The 19,970-nt window shown below is 48.4% G+C and overlaps 1 protein-coding gene across 3 annotated transcripts in view; it reads left to right on the top strand.

The window, feature by feature from the left end:
* HK1 (hexokinase 1) overlaps positions 1-19,970 on the top strand; it is a 1,728,681-nt gene that overhangs the window by 1,080,187 nt on the left and 628,524 nt on the right. For all 3 annotated transcript variants that reach the window (XM_085603586.1, XM_085603588.1, XM_085603587.1), the window contains one exon: positions 12,227-12,375. In XM_085603586.1, coding sequence (XP_085459712.1) covers positions 12,227-12,375 — 149 coding nt within the window. The remainder of the gene's footprint in view (positions 1-12,226; positions 12,376-19,970) is intronic.

Raw genomic sequence — 19,970 nt, 5'->3', positions numbered from 1 at the left:
AGATCCCTCCCTTACCCAAGTTACCTGTCATGGATTGTGCCTCGGGTGGACCATATTCTGGCAGTGAGGCTGTGGAGGGTGTGGCGTAGGTGCAGATACCTGTTAAAATGAGAGGAATGTATGGAGTAGGCAGCGAAACTCAGGGCCATCGCCGCAGGTGAGCAATGTATTATACCATCTGGGTCTTTAATCTCTGGGATTATGCGATTAGCCATGGGGTATGTGGCCAGTCGATGTAGAATCTTCCCGTTTTTGTCCCCCCACCCATGCACCCTAGCTACAGAGGATCTCCATAGTAGCCTAGCGGCCTCCATAGAAGTCTGCCTAATCTCATCTTGTGGGAATGCCAGCTGTCTGTCTTGTGAGTCATCTCTCTGCTCTGGCGCTCGGTTTGCAAGGAGGGTTGCCTGGGAATCCAGGAGAGTGATCTGGGAGTTCTGTGCTAGCCGCTTGAGCTTAAGCTGGCCATTGGCAAAGCCGCGAATAGTGGCCTTGCCTGCTTCCCACAGAGTGCCTGGGGAGGAGGCTGAGTCTTGATCAGTGAGAAAGTATTGCTTGAGTTCTTTACCTATAGTTTCCTTAAAGTCCTTATCTTTGAGGAACCAGGCATTTATCCTTCCACATCGGGCGCAGCGTGTCCGGGGGGGGCTCTCCCACTCCCAAAAACATGGGCGAATGGTCAGATATACCCCTAGAAAGGATGGTAATGTCTCAAATTTTCTGACAGTCGAGGGCGGGCATGAAGATATAATCAAGTCGCGCATGTGTATGGTGCGCGGCAGATGTATGTGTGAATTGTTTGCTCTGAGGGTGACAGACCCTCCATGCGTCACAGACTCCCAGGGTGCTTGCCCAGTTTGCCAGGAACTTAGCATGGGTGGATCTGGTGGCAGATGGGGTGTCTGCGGTATCAAGGACCAGCTGCAATACTGCATTAAAGTCCCCTCTAATTATTGCTGTCTTGGAGGGCAGAGAGGCGATGAGGTCTGCAGTGCGTTTGAGGTCAGGAGCAAGCAGTGATGGCGGGGAGTATACAGAGGGCACAGCATACAGAATACACAGTTTTGAGGGCAGTGCCGCCTATGGTTCCTCTCAGGGCTACAAAGCATCTCAGGGGATCATTAGTGACTTTGGTAACTACAAAAGGGAGACTGCGCAGCATAAGAATTGCCACGCCTCGTGACCCCCGACTGAACCCTGAATGCCAAACTCTGTCATAGCAGTATCGTGCCAGAAAGGGGCAGTTATTACCTAGGAGATGGGTTTCTTGGAGCAGTAGTATGTCAGCTGTTTGGCTCTGCGCATACCGCAGGACCGCTGTCCTTTTAACCTGTCCAGTAACGCATTGACATTCCATGATATTATACGGAGCAGGTCCCTGCCACATGTGTCTGCGATGGTGGGTGGAAGTGCAGATGAGGACCCACGGGAGGTGAGCGAAGTGTAGGTGCACTGCTCTGCGTGCAAGCTGTGGGCTACAAGTGCATCTCTGCAACTTGGGCTGTGTGTGCTAGTGTCATATTGATGAAGAAGAGTGCTAGTGTGGCAAACAAGGTGTTTTAACAAGAAACCAGGACAGTGGTCCCCCCTCCCTTACTCCCCCACCCCCCCCCCCCCCACCCCACCCTATACTTCAGGAATGAAAGCATTTGTCGTCCCTAACAACCAATGCAAAATACCAAACTAAAACACTTGGGTGTGGAGATTCCTCACATAAAGGATATTTTATCACAGCAATCAGAAGAACTGGAATTGCGGCAGACACAGCTATCGGGAATGAGCCACGTCTTATGTTTCAGGCAGTCAGCCACTGTGCAGAGTTAGCATTCATGGAGTGCTGGAGTCTGAGAGAGGTCTGAGTCCGCCAAGTCCACTGGAGAGGTTCGAGGCGAGGCGCCCCCAGGATCCAAATGGCCTGTTGAACCGGCTCGCCGTGAGTAGTGGGAGTCATTCAAAGGCTCCTGCGTTTTTAGATGCAGTCCAGGACCCAAGGGCGATTCTGAACTAGCCCGGCGCATTCTTCGTCCCTTGCGTGAGCGTGTGCGTCTGTTGCTTGGCTTAGGTGACCTCACCCTGGCGTCCTCGATTCGGGCCTTGGGGGATCGATCGAGGGCGTTCAGTTTCAGGGGGAGCTCCACCGTCAGCTACGTCCAGGCCGCCTCAGGACACAAAGAAGAGTGTTTTGCTCTGGAACACCACTCGGAGGCGGGCTGCAAAAAAAAGCCTATGTTGGAGGTCCAAAGAACTGAGTTTTTGTTTAACCTCCACAAATTATCATCTTTGAGTTTGGACCCCCCGTGTGTAGTCTGGGAAGAACATTATTGGGTGGCCCTGGTACGTTAGGGATTTTTGCTTGCGTGCTTCGGCGAGGATGGAGTCTCTATCTTTTAAATTGAGGATCCGAGCAATTATCTGTCTGTGGTACTCCCGGCGGAGGTTTTGGAGCCAGAGAGCGGTGGGCCCACTCGATCGCAAACCACGGGTAGAGGGAGTCTTTGGGCATCCATGAGTGTACCCAGTGTTCAATGAAGCTGCTCATCTGCCCCTGCTCTGAGCCCTTTGGAAATCCTACCAGATGGAGATTATTGCATCTCAACCTGTTTTTCGCATCTTCTGCTCGCTTATGCAGTTCTTTAGTGTGGGTCTGCAGACACGCGACTTGGTCTTTTAACTGGTAGACGTCTTCTTCTAGTGTGGAGATACGGAACTTAGTTTCTTTTATCCGGGCCGTCACATTGCGGACTCGGACCTCACCAATTTTGTTCTCTACCGAGGTTTGCGTGGCATTGATTGCTTGAAGGATGGTGCTGAGGTTGGTGACTGTGGGGGCATTCTTTTCTACGGATCCGCCCGTCGCTCCAGTCTCTGTGATCGTATATTGGTCCATTTTGGTTTGTGTTGTGGGAGGCTTCGGGCCTCGGTCCCTCCCCATAGCAGCGGGTAAGTGTTCGCCCCCTCAAAGACCAGCGCCTCCAGATGTTCCCAGTACCACCAGAGGAGGAGAAAGTGCCTCAGGTTGTGAACCATGGGTGAGGCAGGGGAGACAACCGGTCCGGTAGTCAGGGGTTGGCCTCTCTGTGACCGCGAGCGACAGGTAGATGCAGGACAGGCAGCTCTCCCACGGCCCACGTGGTTCGCCCCACCACTGCGTGATTCCGTAGTTGACGTCTCTGCAGCCAGATAGCCAAGTGTTGCTGTTCCTGGTTCTTCAGAGGGGCCGGTTGGCGATCCCCCCTGCACATTGTCCCCACCCACACCCACCAGGCCGCGAGAGGTCTAGGGACCGGGCGCTTCTTGTTTGATGGCGGGTCGACAGGTCTCACTGGGCTGCCTTATGCCCACTGGATCAGGCAGAGGGGGGCGAAGCCCTTGAGCCCCTCGCTGCCCGAAATGGCAGCCGTACCCTCAGCCCCATCGCACTCGCCCGTCAGGCTCGTTCGCTGCAGTCCCAGACCGTTCCGGGAAGCTGGTCGGCACATCACTCCCCACCAGGAATTTGAGGTCCAGGGTCCAGGTCACGCCTGCGACCTCCCCAGTGACTGCGGGGACCTCCAGGAGGCTTGTTCAAGCAGGCAGGGCGCCCAGGCTAAGGGTAGCAGTGACTACAGGCAGGGTTGTCCTTTGGCCGGTGGGCCTCTAGGCCACAGGAACAATTTAGGGTGTGCTGGAGATTCCATGATCAGGGGATGGGGGGGGAACTTCCGCACAGATTCCCGCTGCCAGATAGAGACACCTGATCCGCCACCGACTCAGACCCCCCCCCCCCACCCTGCCGGCCTGACCGGTTGCAGGTTGTTGGGGACCCGGCTGCGGTTATTCTCGGCCCGAGGGATGTGCTCAGGGCATTGCTCTTCCTACCCACACGTCACGGTTCCCTCACTCACCAGGCCGCAAGAGGCTTGGGCAGTGGATGCTCCTCCGTAAGCCGGCGGGACCTCAAAACCGCAGGGTGTCAGCGGTACAGCACCCCATGCAGGCCCCAGCCGCTCAACACGGAGCTCGAGAGCATTCCGTGCCTCAGGATCTCAGCGTATGGAGGGACCCAGTCTGCAGGTAACTCGCTGCCCGAAATAGCAGCCGATCCCGACAGCCGCTGTGAGCCCGGCTCGCTCCCCAGCTCCGGAGGCATAGCCGGGAGAGGGAAGGCCCCAGCGTAGGCCGAAGCTCTTCCTATTCAGTTGCGCGGAGTCGGATTGTGCTGCGACTTCGCACCTTGCCCACAGCGGATAAGTCACTTGGCGTTCAGCCCATCAGCTGGCCACGCCGGAGGGGGGGCCCCGGTCCGCTGCAGGTGCATCTCCTTCACCAGTCCCAGCATCCAGGCGTAGGCTACGGTAGTTAAGCATAGGGAGTGGGTGCCGCCATCTTAAATGCAATGTGGCCCGGGGATCTGGATACAAGGCCGGCCGCTGCTCCCAAGTTCACCGTTTTTTGCCTCCAATAACTGGCCGCCTGCATCCTACCACAACTTATGCCGGTTATTGGAAGTAAAAAACTGTGACTGTTAGCGGGGTGACTGATTGCTGATTGTGGTGGATTCTGGAGCGGATGATGGAGGGGCCCGGAGCACTCTTAGAGTGCGACCGCCATCTTGACACTCCAAGTCACGCCCCAGGTTATGTTTTTTTTTTTTATAAAGAATTATTCATGCATATAGTAACCACTTGCCCTCAGCTGTTAGAAGAGAGGAAAGCCTTATTAAAATCCATCTTTAACAAATTAGGGGTGAGAACATGTCGACAAACTGTAATAACTTGTCTGTCTGAGAATACGCCTCGCCTGACCTCACAGTTCGTAAAGTTCGTCCTTACCACAGGAAAAAAAGCTATCTATTTGGAGTAATGGTTTTTGTGATTGGTGCGAAATATAAATCCACTCATCAGCTTTCTTAATCTGGAGTAGATGGTAAGCTCCACAGAGATCTAACTTTGTGAAATATTTTCACCACGGACAGACTCAAGTATGTTTTTGATGCATGGAAGCACGTAACAGTCTTCAGTGGTGATTATTATTTAACCCAAAATAATCAATGTAAGGTCTCATCTCCGGACTTCTTAGGGCAGAAGAAAAGTGGAGCTCCAGCAGGTGATGTAGGCCACACAATCAGACCATTCTGAAGATTCTTGTCTAAATATTCCTTCAGAACGTGTTTCATGTGCTTGGATAGAAAGTACATTTTACTATATGTGATTATGGCTCCGGGCACGGATCGATGGCAGAATCAAAATCTCTTTGAGGAGGGAGACACACACACCTAGACTAATGAAAGATGTAAGAAAATTCCCGTTAAGCCATAGGAATGGAAAAAATATGATCAATAGTGGCTTGAGACCAGTCTTTGGAAAATTCTTTCAATACAGAAGGTTAATTAATGCCACCCTAGTAACAGATATCGCTGGATAACTGTGATGTCAGAGATATAACTCTGGTCTCACAATTGACGTACAGATTGTGTCGTACATGCCAGGGGATTCCAAGTACCATGGCATAGTCAGGAGACATGATTAGATCAAAAGCAACCATCTCTGTGGTGGGACGTGGGTGCACCCTGTCAACCCTGATCAGCCGCTCCACAGACAGGGGAATCCCTCTCCCGAACCTCCGTCTCTACTACTGGGTTACACAATTGCTAGTGGTCAACGACAGGACTGTCTTGATGCAACATGAGCCTTCTCTTTGATTAGACAGAAGGGCAATGGAACCAAAGTGCTACGTTATGAGATTATATGGCTGGAGGTGGATAATCCCCCACCAACAGCTGCTATTGTGAAGTCACGGAAACGAGCAACCTGTGCTCTGGGGAGGCAGGGCTAATTAATGCTGGAGACCCCCTTGTGGGACTTGGATCTTTTAGGTAACCTACGGAAGATAAAGGGCCACAAGAGATGGCACCTGCTTGAAATCTCTAAACTAGGGGGTGTCTGGTGAAATGGGGCAGTAATTCCCTTCCTGGAATTACAGAAAGAATACGAATTAACAGGAAGTCATTTCCTATGTTACCAACTACTGAAACATATCTTGGGGGAATGTGAGACTCAGTGCGGAGGTAGCGGAGGAATCCGCACTAGAGTACAGGGTGTTAGGCTTCCCCCTGACAAGTTATGCAATATTTCTGATTTACTCCACTCTCCTTCAGAACAGTCTTTTGTTCATATTGAAAAATACGATGTCGATGAACACCATGATATATGTAGGTATAATAACGGACTCGCATCTCCGTTGTTGAATTTTCCAGATGTGACCTCCCCTTCAACCCTGAGTCAGAAATATGTGATTAGGCAGGCCCTAAGACCTATGCCTGAAGCAACTGATTGACAGACCTGAAGCACCTGATTGACATATCACAGGTGGGTGGGGACACAAAACGCTTAGACAAATGTACAAACAGGAAAACTCAGATCGATCCGACAGATAGGCAGAAACACCACAATGGTCTCAGGAGATTGGTCCAATAAAACAAGTTTGGCCGGGGGGCCGCGCATTCCCAAAAACACCATAAAGTCAGATGCCACACTAAGTTAGGAACACACAGCCAATCAGAACACAGCATACGCATTACACACAGTGATGACACGGTCCCCCTGCCGGAGATCTGGACACTAACCCACTGGCCCTGCATTGTGTCCATTCAAGGTGGAGGCCCACCTGCTCTTCTTATCAAACACCCAGATTTATGGCACCATGACTAGGCCCAAAATTCTGTCTCCAAAGGAATGCATAAATCATGTTAAGATGCTTCATGTTATCTATAAAATGACGCCTTAAGCCAATGTGCTTTGAGAGTCTTCAGACCCCGACTCTGTTGCCTGATTTCCCAGCCGCTGCATCTAATTAAACCAATTCATATTCTAGCAACACTTTCATTGATATATACTTTGAGAGAGAACTGGGAGGGATATTTAGACAGAATTGAGGACAATGACTGGGAGATGGCATGTCGATACCCGCCTAGTCCAACTAAAACTATACCATAGGGCATATTACACCAGGACCCGGTTATTTTGAATGGGGAAGATTGCAACTGACCAATGCCTGCGGGGTTTCCATAGTAGGGGCACTCTCATCCACAAGCCAGGGAGTATTGGGAGCAGGTGGGGGACAGAATTGCAGAGGTGCTAGACCTAAAAGTGACGCTTCCCCCACAATTGGTGTCCCTGTGTATAAGGGGAGGGATATCCCTTGACTGCTATGTCTTCTTTTTAGTACCGTAGCTCTGATTGTGGCATTAAGAGACTTGGTCAAATATTGGAGGGCGAAGACGCTTACGACCATACGAGAATGGGAGGACAACATGGAGTAGTGAACGAGAAAATAAAGTTGTTATACCAAGCAAGAGGATGCCCACATAACTTTGACAAGCTATGGGGCCCCTGAACAACAGCAAGAGAGGTCATGTAAGATGAGCCAAGGGGAGCTGAAAGGCAGCGAGACAGGGGAGAATGAGTGGAGCACTGGGGGTGGGGAAGACGCGAGAAGTGGCACCACACTATGCAAGGGTGTGTTGGAATTCACAGTCCAGCTCGGGCTCAAGGGAGGGGGTTTCGTTACTACTCAGTATGTCCTCGACAGCATGCCTCTTACAGTTGGTGTTGTTTTTTTCTGTTGCATATGTATGTATAAAAGTTTTTGAACAAACAGAAAATCAACCATCTTCTAATCTTTGGCTAAAGACATTAAGAACAGAAGTAAGATGGAGGTCACAAGACCCGAAGTCAAAGGAGATCCGTCACTTTTTTATACATAATTAGGAGATGACTTCTTCCTGGTTGAAATTTGGAGTCTCTGGGCACAACTCTAGTTCATGCATTTGCTGGATGCACCAGAATCTGGCAGGACAGAAAACAGACAGACTGGCCAGGATGGGATTAAAGCTTGAACCCTAATACAAACTAGCCTGAACTGGACCCACCGAAGGAGCTGAAAACTTTAGGCATAGTAGAATTGTCGGCTCCATTCTCTTGTTCGAAGGACAGATCCTGACATTTCCTCTGTGGCCTGGAAGGTTGAACAGTACAGTCTTGCAGCAGGTGAACTGGGCTTGCACAACAGAGACACAAGCCTCCATTAACACTTCGATTCCTTTCGGCATTAGACATAGGCCTCTAGCGACCCCAAGCTGTATTGGTTTGTCAGGCGCATCAGGTGAAGGATTAGTAGGCTCAGTAGTTTGCTTAGTATATCTAATACCTCGTGCTGGAGAAATAAAAGTGATACTGTGTTTTCTCTATTTTTGCATTCTCCTATCTTTAAGTCTGTGTTCAATCTGGAGAACTTGATCCAGGAGTTCAACAAATGAGAAATGTCATGCCAACTCACCCTTTACCTCTTTTAACCATCTTCAGAATAAGATCATCTAAGTAAATTTTAAGTAGGTGGTTTCAGCAGCAAGCTCCCAAAATTGTGCACAATAGGCCAATACGGCCATTACATTGGAATTTACCTGGGATAGCCCAAACAAGGTGTCCTGTGCAGAAGCTTCATGCTCGGGTCTCACAAACAACTTCTTGGCAAGAAATTGGTATTATTCAGACAAGAGTTTTTAGTGACAACTCAGAACCTTGCCCAAGCCTAAGCTGCACCAATAAAGGAACCAATCAGATTCCCCACTTTAGATCTGCCAGATGAAAAGTGTCCTGGTTAACAGGCAAAATAAACTACCAGCCCATCCAAGAACTCTTTTAATCTCAAGGGATCTCCAGAATACTTAGAAGTTGAAGGACAGACGGCAGGAAGGTCTCAAGACCTTGAATGGATTGCTTGGCAAAGGCCAGCATTCCCTGTCCTTAACTGGTTCCAGGGTTTGTTGACAGCAGCCAAGTTTACACCAGGATCCATGCCGAAAACAGTCAGAAATGTTTTTGCATCAGAACCTGGATGCTTACTTGTGATCCGGTCCTGGTCTTCCGCTGCTCGATGTAAAGGTGACAATGTCCTGAAGCCACGATGTTACCACACTCTGGAATATGTGGTAGGCAAGTGCCCTCAAGAAGCTGCCACGTTCTCAAGAATTAAAATCCAAAGGCATAAAAAAAAACTCCTTGCTGGAGGAAGACTTTAAAGGATTGAAGAAAAACAGGAATCCACAATCCGATAGCAGAATTCTTCAGGAGCCTCGAGTCAGGATCAACAAGAGGAGGTAGCGTGAAAGCAAGCAAAGGAGCACAGCTTTGTTGTGACACACCCTCCAAGCAGTCTGAAGACTTATGATAGTAAAAGGACAGCAAGTTTCAGCACGTGTATACCCTCACAGGTTATTAGACACTCTTTCCAAATTCACATAACATAACAAAAGGAAATTACATCAAAGTGTGCATGACTGGAAACATAATGGATAGGGAAAGTCAAGAAGGAGCAAAGAGAGGAACAGCCATGATGGAAATGGAAAAGTAAAGAGAACGAAAACCTAAAGTGGACTAGCGGCAGAGTCGCCTTAAGACAGCTGTAAGCCCTTGAGGCATGTGATTGCCATTTTGGGTTTGAAGAAAAGAGAAGCTTCAGCCCATAGCATAAGATAAAACAGGCCCAGGTGAGAGACTGGCCTATCAGGCAGCTGCAGGCTTCATATGGTTTTTTTCGGCGCCCAAGAAGTGCAGAGCTTCACAAATTGCAGCGGTTCTCGGGCAAAGGTGTGGTCTTAGCACATACTCTTCCAGTACCCCCCTCCCAGCAGCAATTCAGGCTCCTCATCCAAGGCAGATCCTCATCACCTCCAACAGAAAGTTTCAGACTTCTCAGGTGATGCACCTTCATTTGATTGGGAAACTGGCTGTCAAGGACACCAGCTCTGGATCTCAGAAGATTCACCAACACCTGAGAGGTGTTGTCTACACTGATTAGTGAAAACGTCTCCAACATTGCCTTGGGTTGTCAATCCGCTTCTTTTACCATATTTGTAGACAAGGTTTGTGTATTCCCCTGGCACAGTTTGTTTTTTTAAACAGATTTTATTGGTTTTCTCAAACATAACAATTAATTACATTGCAGTAAATCAGCTTGTGCTACTTGATGTTGTCTTTTCCACATTCTTAACAATTGTTATGCACTCAAGCTAAGTTTCCAAGTGGTACAGGAACTAGAACAGTATCTAACTCCCCCCCCCCCCATCCCATCCCGAGTCAACTCTTCATTAGATCTCATACAAGGTGTTATATCTGTGTTTATCGGTTGTCTAGCTATGCGCGCAGGGGAGGCTAGTGCTATCGAGGTAGAAAAGTCAGTAGCGTCGTGTCAATTGACAATTGTGCATATATTGTTTATTTTGGTGTGGCTATGTCATGGATGTTTTCCTCATGTGGTCGCCCCGTCTTGTTCTGAGGGTTCTAGTTCTGGGTATTCTTGGGTGTGTATTAATAACTCCCAAGCTCTAGCTATTTACATGCGCCGTAGCATTCATTTGGCCTCTCGCATCAGTATTCGCCCCTCACAACCCGCCCATTTCCGGAGTTCCCTGGGCCAAGTTGTTATCCTAGGCCCTCCCTTCATCTTATAATTCCTGGTTATCTCTCGCTTCACCAAGATATACGCCAAATCCTGGAATTTATTAGAAACTAGCTTTGGCGGAGTGGGGGAACCAGCCCAAGAGACAGTGGGTCGGCAGGCAGGTTAGTTCTTTATCTATGACCTCGCTCACTGTTTGTACTACTTGTTCCCAAAATTCCTGTAGTTGGGGGCAGTCCCAGAACACATGTAGTATGTGGGCCTGGAGCGTACCGCAGCGTGGGCATGCCGAGTCCTCCACCTAGAAGTATCTGCTTATGCTTTGGGGGTTAAATATGCTCTATGTAGGACATAATAGTTGATCAATTTGAAGCGTGCGTTTCTGGACACTTTCGGTGTCCTAGCTAGTATGTTGTCCCAGTCTTTGGTCGAGATAGGTGTGCTCAGGTCTCCCTCCCACTGGAGGCGTAGCCTCTCTAGTGGCCGAAGTACATCCACTCATAGTGCTCTATATAGACAGGACACCGCTTTGATGGTACCTGCCGATAGGGCCATATAGTAGCAAGTTTGTTGCGATGGGGGTTCTGTGGTCCCTATCCGCCAGTGCCTACGAATGGCTGTCGTTAGTGCCCTATGCAGCAGAAAGTGTCCCTGCGGTAGTCCAAACTCCTCTTGGAACGTCTCAAATGGCAACATCTCTGAGTCCCTGTATAGGTCTTCTACCTTTGTCACTCCTGCCTCCACCCACGCCTCCAGGTCCCGCCAGTTTCCTCTGTGTGGGAGAGCCCTCAGCATGTCTAGGGGGGAAGTCTGGAGAGTATGGAGTTCGCATCCCCATCCTCTGCCGACCGCGGTTCCAGCATTTGATTTGTACCCTGAGTTCTTGAGGATCCGCCCTGGTGGATCTATTCACCCTGAGGAACACCCTCAACAGGTCATTCAGGGAGACTCTATTCCGTCCGGGAGCCTCCCTCTGTCATTGTTCTTGGGCTTTACTGTGCACGATCCATTGTAGTTGGGCTGCTATGTAGTAAGTTTCAAAATTCGGGGCCGGTAGACCACCCTCCTGTACAGGCCTGTGCAGTAACGCAATGGCTACTCTACGGCCCCTGGCACAGTTCTTAGACTGGTTCTGCCACATTACCTATCTATCTCATGACACCTTGTGCACAGCCTTTGTCTTCAAGTATCAGCAGGAAAGCGGGATGGATTTTAAAATCTGTTATGCATGGCGCTCCCCACCTAACCTCAGGGACCTTTTCTGGGTTTCATTTCATAACAGTGGTCCTCAGCATGAACATGTGATTGCCTTGCTTGCTAAGACTAAATAAAAAAGGTTCAAATACCAGAGACTTTTATTATGCATGCTCACAAAGTCATTAAGAAGGACATTACCTTTTCAAAACCAATTCTTTCGGTACCTATCAGTGCAATGGCAAAGGACCAAGCCTATGTATAATGATGTATTTTTTTAGCCTGCTAACCTAGAAGACAACTAGCCAATACTATCACTAAAAACAGTAAAACAGTGCTGTGCTGTTCTTGTTACTCAGTACCAATGTACTAACATAGAAGTTAGAATATCATTTTCATGCTTACTTGCTGTTTTAAGTGCTTTCATGACAAATGAAAATAGAGCAAATTTTACCACTAAAATTTGGAACAGTGTCTGCATAAAATGCATCTGATAGCATGAATGGTGGAAAAAAAACGACATACATTTTGTAAAGAAACAACTATTTTGTTCTTTAATTATATTTTGTTTAAATGTTTACTTTGTGTTTTGCAGAAAATGGAGACTTTCTTGCTCTTGACCTTGGAGGAACAAATTTTAGAGTTTTACTTGTCAAGATTCGTAGTGGCAAAAGAAGAAGTGTTGAAATGCACAATAAGATTTATGCTATCCCTACCGATATTATGGTTGGGACTGGAGAAGAGGTAAACAATATATTGTATTTTTAACTATACACTATATCAGTACTGTAAGAAATTGGGTTGTTTGATGACTGGGATGTGAGCCCTGGTCAAGCAGCAACCACAATCCTAGTCAAGGTAAGGCACAAGCTAACCCAAATTAACCTGTGCTCAACCTTCTGGTAGATTGGAATAGAATAGACAGGCTTAACTTAGAGGCAATATGTAAAGTATATGTGCAACAGTTCAAACAGTAACAAAGTGAACACATCACACAAAAAGGATCACACAGTAGGTTAGAAAAATAAGAGTTATTTCTAATAAACAAAACAAGACCAAACGACTAAAATCCAATAGTGGAACCAGAGATATGCAGGTTAAAAGATGTAAGTTAAAATAGCACCAAAAATCTCAAAGCGATTACTGGTTATCTAGTCGCGCTGGACCGGGACAAAGTCACAAGTTCAGGCCATCAGTGATGGACCCTGGGTCGGCCACACAGTCCCAGTTAGGTCTGCTGGACAAAGTACCTCAAATCCTCGTTTACAGAGCATTGCAAGGGTCCACATCAAAGATGGGTTGCACAGCTAAAGCGATGCGTTGGTTCAGAGAAGCGGTGAGACTGCGATGTGAGGTCCTCCATCATCGTCGAGTATCCTGTTGGCACAGGCTTGTGATGCAAAGGCTGACGTCGAGGATACATCGCACGTCTGGACGATGTGTCGGTTCCAAAGAGCTGCGAGGCTGCGATGCGAAGTCCGGTGTCGTCGAGGCTGCCATCGACTAGCGATGTGAGGACCTGCACTGTCAATGCGTTGGGCAGCGGTGGTTCATTGAGGCTTGTGTTTGTGGTCTGTACGATGGCGATGTGTCAGTTCTGCTCGGGGTTGCGCCACGCAGCAGAGAAGATGTCTCGGTTTTGCTGGATCCACAGAGGCTGGCAGAACACCTTATGTCAACTGCCAAGATTCCAGGACTGTGGTACACTTCAAGATGGCAGAGTCCACGTGCTGGGGTCGAGGTTGGTGGAACCTTTTGTCCCTGAGGCTCAAACCAGGAGGTCAGCGAACTAGCCCTTGGAGTCACTTTAGGGTCCTGGGTTCAACAGACGCAGGTCTAGTCCTTCTCACCCACGCAAGAGGGCAGCAGGACAGCAGCCAGCATAGTGGCAGTTCTTTCGGCAGTACAGCAGTCCTTCTTCCTTGCAGGGTATCCACAGGTCCAGAGGTTTACTGAAGTGTTGGTGTCTGAGGTTGACTATTTATACCTAGTTTTGCCTTTGAAGTGGGAGAAGTTTCTAGAGGCTTTTCTTTGAAGCGCACAAGTGCCATGCCGTCCTTGCCCTGGCTCCAGACTAACTACAGAAGGTATGTAGTCCTTGACCCTATTCTAATTTAAGAGATGTGCCTATCGCCTCCCTCTCATCCTGCTATTGATGGTACATCTAGGCACCCCTAAGCTCCCTATTGTGTGTTGCTGTCTGGGAGGAATACACAAAGTCAACTACACCTAGTCATGTTATCCTTAGACAGGCTGCAGGCACCAAATGGCTAAGGCATGAAAATGACAGCTTTCTAAAAGTACCATTTTCAAAATTACATGGTAAAATCAAACTTTACCATAAGTTAGGAGTATTTATTCCAATTCCAAAGACAGCAAACATGATCTAATTACCTGTTACCATTTGGAAATGACAGCTTATTCAATGAAATAAGGTAGCTCCAATGTTGTCCTATTGGAGAGGAAGGCCTTGCAGTAGTGAAAAACTAATTTAAGAGTGTATCTGATAGAGACATCTAACCGCAGTTTCTTTACTTTTGTATTATCCCCAGGCGCCAGACTGGATCCAGAAATGTTTCTACAGCATTTCCTCTGCGCATCAGCGGAGGGGTGGGGCGACTCTGTAACAACATTGACTACCGAATGTGCCATCGTCGGAGCCCATATAGTCCCTCCCCTGACGCGCTGATGTCAGGTTCTTTCTTTCCACACTTCCACTTGGATCCGAAGAATGGTGCCTCTGGCCATTTTTGGCCTCCCACGACGAAACTGTGTGCTTTTTTTCTGGTTATCTTCAAGGTCCTGGGGACTACGATGTTGACCCCTCATCCTATTTGCATGTGGAGTCTAGGCGTGCACCCTGACTCCGAAAGGTGCGGCTCGTGTCTTCAGCTTTGGTCATCAGCCTTGCAAGAGCACCACCTAATGCTGTTAGCAGCATGGTGGTCGACGGCCCCTTGTTGGTCGCGGTCCTCTCTTTCCTCCGTGGACTGCTCGAGGGTCCGCCCCTGAAGTCTTTCGTTCTCGATGTCGCCCGGTAAGTCACTCCATAAGCAGTCAGCGCCGCTTCCTTCCCCAACTTTACTGCGTACACGCGTCGTCCCTGACTCACCTCCTATTCCTCCAAAGTCAGAGTGTGTGTCTGTCGCATGACTTCCAGGTTTTCCCAGCACCCAGGCTACTATCACTCAGAAGAGCGAATACCATCTATCCCTTTGTGCCATTTGTGGCTCTCAGCCTCCCTCTGGTGTGCTTCTCGGCCCCAAGGAAGTCTGTGAGGCCTCGACTGCCTCCAAACCAGTGGGACCTCCCTCGGTGTCAGTGGGGTCCTCCGAATCCATGATCGACTCAGTCTTGGCTCCGGTGCACAGCCCTTCAGGGTTCCCACCTGTGACGCCAGTGTTGGATCCACCGGCGCGACTTTAGTGTCGACGGCACCGATCGCCCTTACTTTGTCTCCCCTCCCCGACACCGAAGTGTTGCCTTCTCAACGCTGATCGGAATCGGCGCCAGTGGCACAGTCCTCTTTGGGCTACCTTCCTCTGCCTTCGGAGGAGCCCCCTGCTATTTACTCTTTGGCACACAGGTATTTTGGTGATTGGGGTGATCACATGATTGAGCCTGGAGTGTCCTTGGCTTTCTGTCCTTGGTGATGCTAGTAGCCTTGATTCTTCTCTAGCCTGTTTTCTCCTCCTCGCCGGCTAGCTTGCCTTTTGCTCAGCTTCTGCAAAGAGTTGATATATTTCTGGGGCTACAACTTCCTTTTGTGGAAGTGGCCATTGATCCCCTACTTGGGGTGCTTCAGCAGGGCCAGGTGACAACTGAGCCTGCGCTTCCCTTCAGTGAAACCTCTTTGACATTCTGTTGAGCACTTGGGCTAACCCGTTTCAAGGGCCTCCGTTGAGCGTTCTATAACTCATAGGCACAATCCTGCCCCTGGAGACCCTCTCTGCCTTTTCTGTCAGCCTACTCCACACAGCTTTGTGTTTCAAGCTGCTACAGACTCCCCCAGCATGGACACCATGCCTGACGTCCCTCCAGACAGGAAGTCTAAAGGTCTGGATGCTTTTGGTCGATAATTCTTTTCTGCTACCACCTCCGCTTTGCGGTCACTTAATACGGCTTGTGTTTTGGGTCATTTGTCCCATGTGTTGTGGGATTCAGTCTCGTTCCTTCTCCCCTCCGTCCCTGATGACTCTCTGGACACTCTTACTCAGCTGATCCAGGATGGCCATCAGGAAGCTACATTACTGATTCTTTGTGGCATAGATACCACAGATACTGTCGGACGTACCATGGCCCTTTTGGTACCTATTTGCCGGTGTGCCTGGCTACGTACCTCTGGCTTCTCTGAATCTGTTCAGTCCGCCTTGGTGTACATGCCTTTTGATGGTCAATATCTGTTTGGCTGTCTAGCTGACTCTGCTTTATGCTGTTTTTGGGATAGTCGGAGTGGAGCGAACTCTTGATACTTGATTGCCATACCATCCACTTCTCCCCACCATACTCAATCGGGCTGGGAATGGTCTACTGCCTTCCCGTATGTGTGGGCTGTTATAGGGTAGTGCCAGTTAAATTCTTCTTTTCACTCGCCACCTCCGCATGCTGTCCATTGTGCTGCCCCGGCAGGTATTTTCTTTTCTTACATTCTTACCTAGTCGATGACAGATTGTATTTTTGGGACGCATATTAATGTCTGGCTCTGTTTGGTGTCTACACTGGTGGCTGCACAGTGTTCTTTGCTTTCTACCCATGTTCTGATTGGGTGTTTTGCTGGTATTGTGTGGATGCAGTTGCCTTGTTCCCTGTCCCTGTCATACAGGGTACTTTGTCTGTATGCCTTGCAGGTATTCCTCCATATGTTTCTGACTCCATAGTAACCCTTATACAGGACTCCACATGCTGTGCTTTGGTGCACCGGTGCAAGTCGGAAGATGGTGCTCAGGGGTCTTTCTTGCCCAATGCCCCCCCCCCTGTTGTTGAGTGACGTAAGGGAAGGGGCATGGTTCCTGGCTAAGGTACATTGGCTGGTCCTGCCCTACGTGATGTTCCTTCTTCCTTTCTTCAGGCGTTAGAACGTTTTGTGCTAGTTCTCTTTATACACAGGCTTGATGGGCTTCTAACCACTTTCATTTTTCTCTCAGGGTCCTTATGGCCCTGCCTTGTCTGTATCTTGGCATGGGTGGCCTACTCGGCCGCCCTACCTCTTCTATGCCTCTGCATGGCTTGTTTTTCCTCTGCTTCTGCCTTGCGCAAAGCTGCGGTTGCATTCGCTTTGTGATTGTAAACATTTCCATGACACCTCTGATACCAACCCCGTTTGGTTACCGGTCTGACTGTGTTTTAGATGTGCCTTTCTACCCTTTTTGTGGGTTTCTGGCTATTTTTCATATTCCGTTCTTTTTGGACATGGGTTTCTTACCCGTCCACTCTGGGCTGGCCAGGACAGTGGTCTGTGATCCCTTAGGATTCTTTCTGGGGAGTTTCCTCTACTCCTTGCGAGTGTGGTCACAGTTCTAACCCTTTGGGAGTTTGTTTCCCTTGTACTTATAGTCATACCAAGTACAATCTTGTGTGATGTCAGGATCATCCATCATGTTGTTCCCTGGCTTGTTAGCTGGGAACAGGTTGTCCCGTGCACATGATGACTTTCTTTTGCTTCTGGCCTTAATGCTTGTTAGGCTGTGGGTACTGCCTCGCCATCTGTTTCTTCCGTTCTTTACACTTGTCCAATGGTTGTACCTCATCTATGGCATTGGTCTTCCCATACTATTTTCATTTGCACTGAGGACTAATTATCTGAAGAAGCCTCCACTGTGTTGGCCCTGTTCAACTAGTCCTCCCTTGTGGTCTTTCTTTCTCTATTCTAGCATGGTTGTTTCTCCTCTATGGCTTTCTTTTCACTTGTCTCTCGACTGACTAATCGTATCCGTCAGTTGGTAGTGCTGTTTCTGTCTGTTCATTTGGTTTTCTGGGGGGTGTGAATTCTACCCCACCCGCTCCCTTTAGACTGGGCCATGTGGCTGGTTTCCAGCTCGCCGTTGTCTCACCTTTGGCCCATGTTCGCTGTTGTGGTTGTTTGTGTATATACCTTTTATTGTACAGTATAAACTCTAAATGTGTGTGTATATATATATTCACTTAAAAAACCATAGGTTTCACACATGTTATAGTTAGCTGGACATTTCACTCGTAAAAAACCAATGAAATTCCCCCGTTATAGTTAGTGCCGGCAACTATAACTCACGCGACCGCAATCCTCTGCTGATGACGTCAGATATTACATCACTGTATTTAGACACTTATTTACCCATGTCTTCTTCCATTAATCTTTAGCTATACATATATTACAAATATTTATTTTTCATAAAGACACATATGTCATCAGTGATGTAATATCTGACGTCATCAGCAGAGGATTGCGGTCGCGTGAGTTATAGTTGCCTGCACTAACTATAACGGGGGAATTTCATTGTTTTTTTACGAGTGAAATGTCCAGCTAACTATAACATGTGTGAAACCTATGGTTTTTTAAGTGAATTTGCAAGGTTTTTTAAATGCCAATTCGTAACTATAACGTGTGTGAAACCTATGGTTTTTTCAGTGAATTTGTACGTTTTTTTAAATGCTAAGTTATTTATTTATTATTTTTTTTTTTTTCAGGTTTTTCACTGTGCGCGCACCGTGAATTATTATTATTTTTTTAAAATGGCGAGGTGCGCGCACCGTGCGCGCTCTGGGTGCGCTTCGCGCACCGAGCACCCACGGGTCGCAGTCCGTGCCGTGCGCGCTCAGTGCGCGCACCTCGCGATTTAAAAAAAAAAAATATGTTTTTTTTCTCCCTTGGGGGTGCTTCTGTGACCCCCTGACCAAGGCTAGGGGGTCAGGAACTGTCCACTCTGCCCCCTTTTCAAGTTCTCCACCTTTTTTTTCCACCCCCTCAGACTGCGAGAGACAAAATGGCGGCCAACACTTCCTGGTTTCGACCGATTTGAATGTTTACCGACATCTAACAACCAATCAGAATTGCGCTCGCGCACGGCAGGGTGCGCGCACAGTGCGCGCACGGTGCGCGCGTATAGATATTGATATGCTTTTAAATGCTATTTTCTCAGGAAATACTGAACAGATTTACACCAGACCTGCAAAAGGCACTTCCTTGACCTTATGGCTACCTCTCTGCCAAATTTCAAGTAACTCTGTTCAGCCGTTCGGGCTGTAGCTGTGTCTAAAGGTCCTATGGAAAAATGCATAGGGAAAACGTGTTTTGGGACCCCCCCTTTTTCTCGGCCCCCGCTTGACGAATCACCCCGAGACTTTCAGGGTAGGAGCTGAGCGGAGCGCCCCATTAGTTTTGAAAATTTCGCGAGGATTCGTCAACCGGCGCCAAAGTTATTCAAAATAGAATTTTGAGATTTCCTATGGAAACACGGTCCTAACTATAACTACCTACTGGCGACCGCCAGTAGATAATATATCTATATATATATTACCTACTGGCGGCCGCCAGTAGGTAGTTATAGTTAGGACCTAGTTTCGATAGGAAAAGTGTTTTTTGTTTTCCCAATAACTTTGCCACGGGTTGACAAATCTTTGCGAAATTTTCAAAACTAGTGATCAGCTCCGATCTTGAAAGTTTCGGGGTGATTCGCCAAGTGGGGGCCGAGAAAAAAGGTGGGTCACAAAACACGTTTTCCCCTTGTAATTTTCCATAGTAAACTTTAGACTAAGCTACTGCCCGAACTGCTGAACGGAATTACACCAAATTTGGCAAAAAGGTAGCCCTTGGTTCAGAAAGAGTCGTTTTTGTTAAATGGTGTAAATCCATTCAGTAGTTCCCTGAAAAATTAGAAAAAGAATAAGTTTCGATATCTGGGGCAGCGGTGGGTTCGCGAACCCTCCCGAGCATGAGATTCACTCTGATTGGCTTCCAACACTCCAAACCAGGAACTGTTGGCAGCCATCTTATGACTCGGTAGAACCGATTCACAAGAAAACAGTAGAAAAAACATAAAAAAACAAGAAAAGGGGGCAGTGTAGAAACACCCTGACCCCCTAGGCCTGCTCAGGGGGTCCCACAAGGCCCCCAGGGCCACAAAAAAACATTTTTTTAAAATAAGTTTGGTGGAATTCGCGTTGGGGTCGCAAATCCTGCCTAAATTATAAAAAAAAAAAATGAATCGCGGGCTCCCACACTTTATTTAAATGAGGCCCCCAGGTGGGCCAGGTCCTGGGGGCATTGCCAAATTAATAATAACAGGGGCCCCGGCACCGCCAAATCCCCAGGGCTGTGAAAAAATGCGTGGGGGGGGTCCCAGCCCCCCCCACGCTGCCCTGGG

The sequence above is a fragment of the Triturus cristatus genome, chromosome 1_2 (assembly GCF_964204655.1).
Source record: "Triturus cristatus chromosome 1_2, aTriCri1.1, whole genome shotgun sequence".
NCBI classification, from domain to species: domain Eukaryota; kingdom Metazoa; phylum Chordata; class Amphibia; order Caudata; family Salamandridae; genus Triturus; species Triturus cristatus.
Note: the sequence above shows the minus strand (reverse complement) of the source record. Positions and strands in the feature narration are given on the sequence as shown.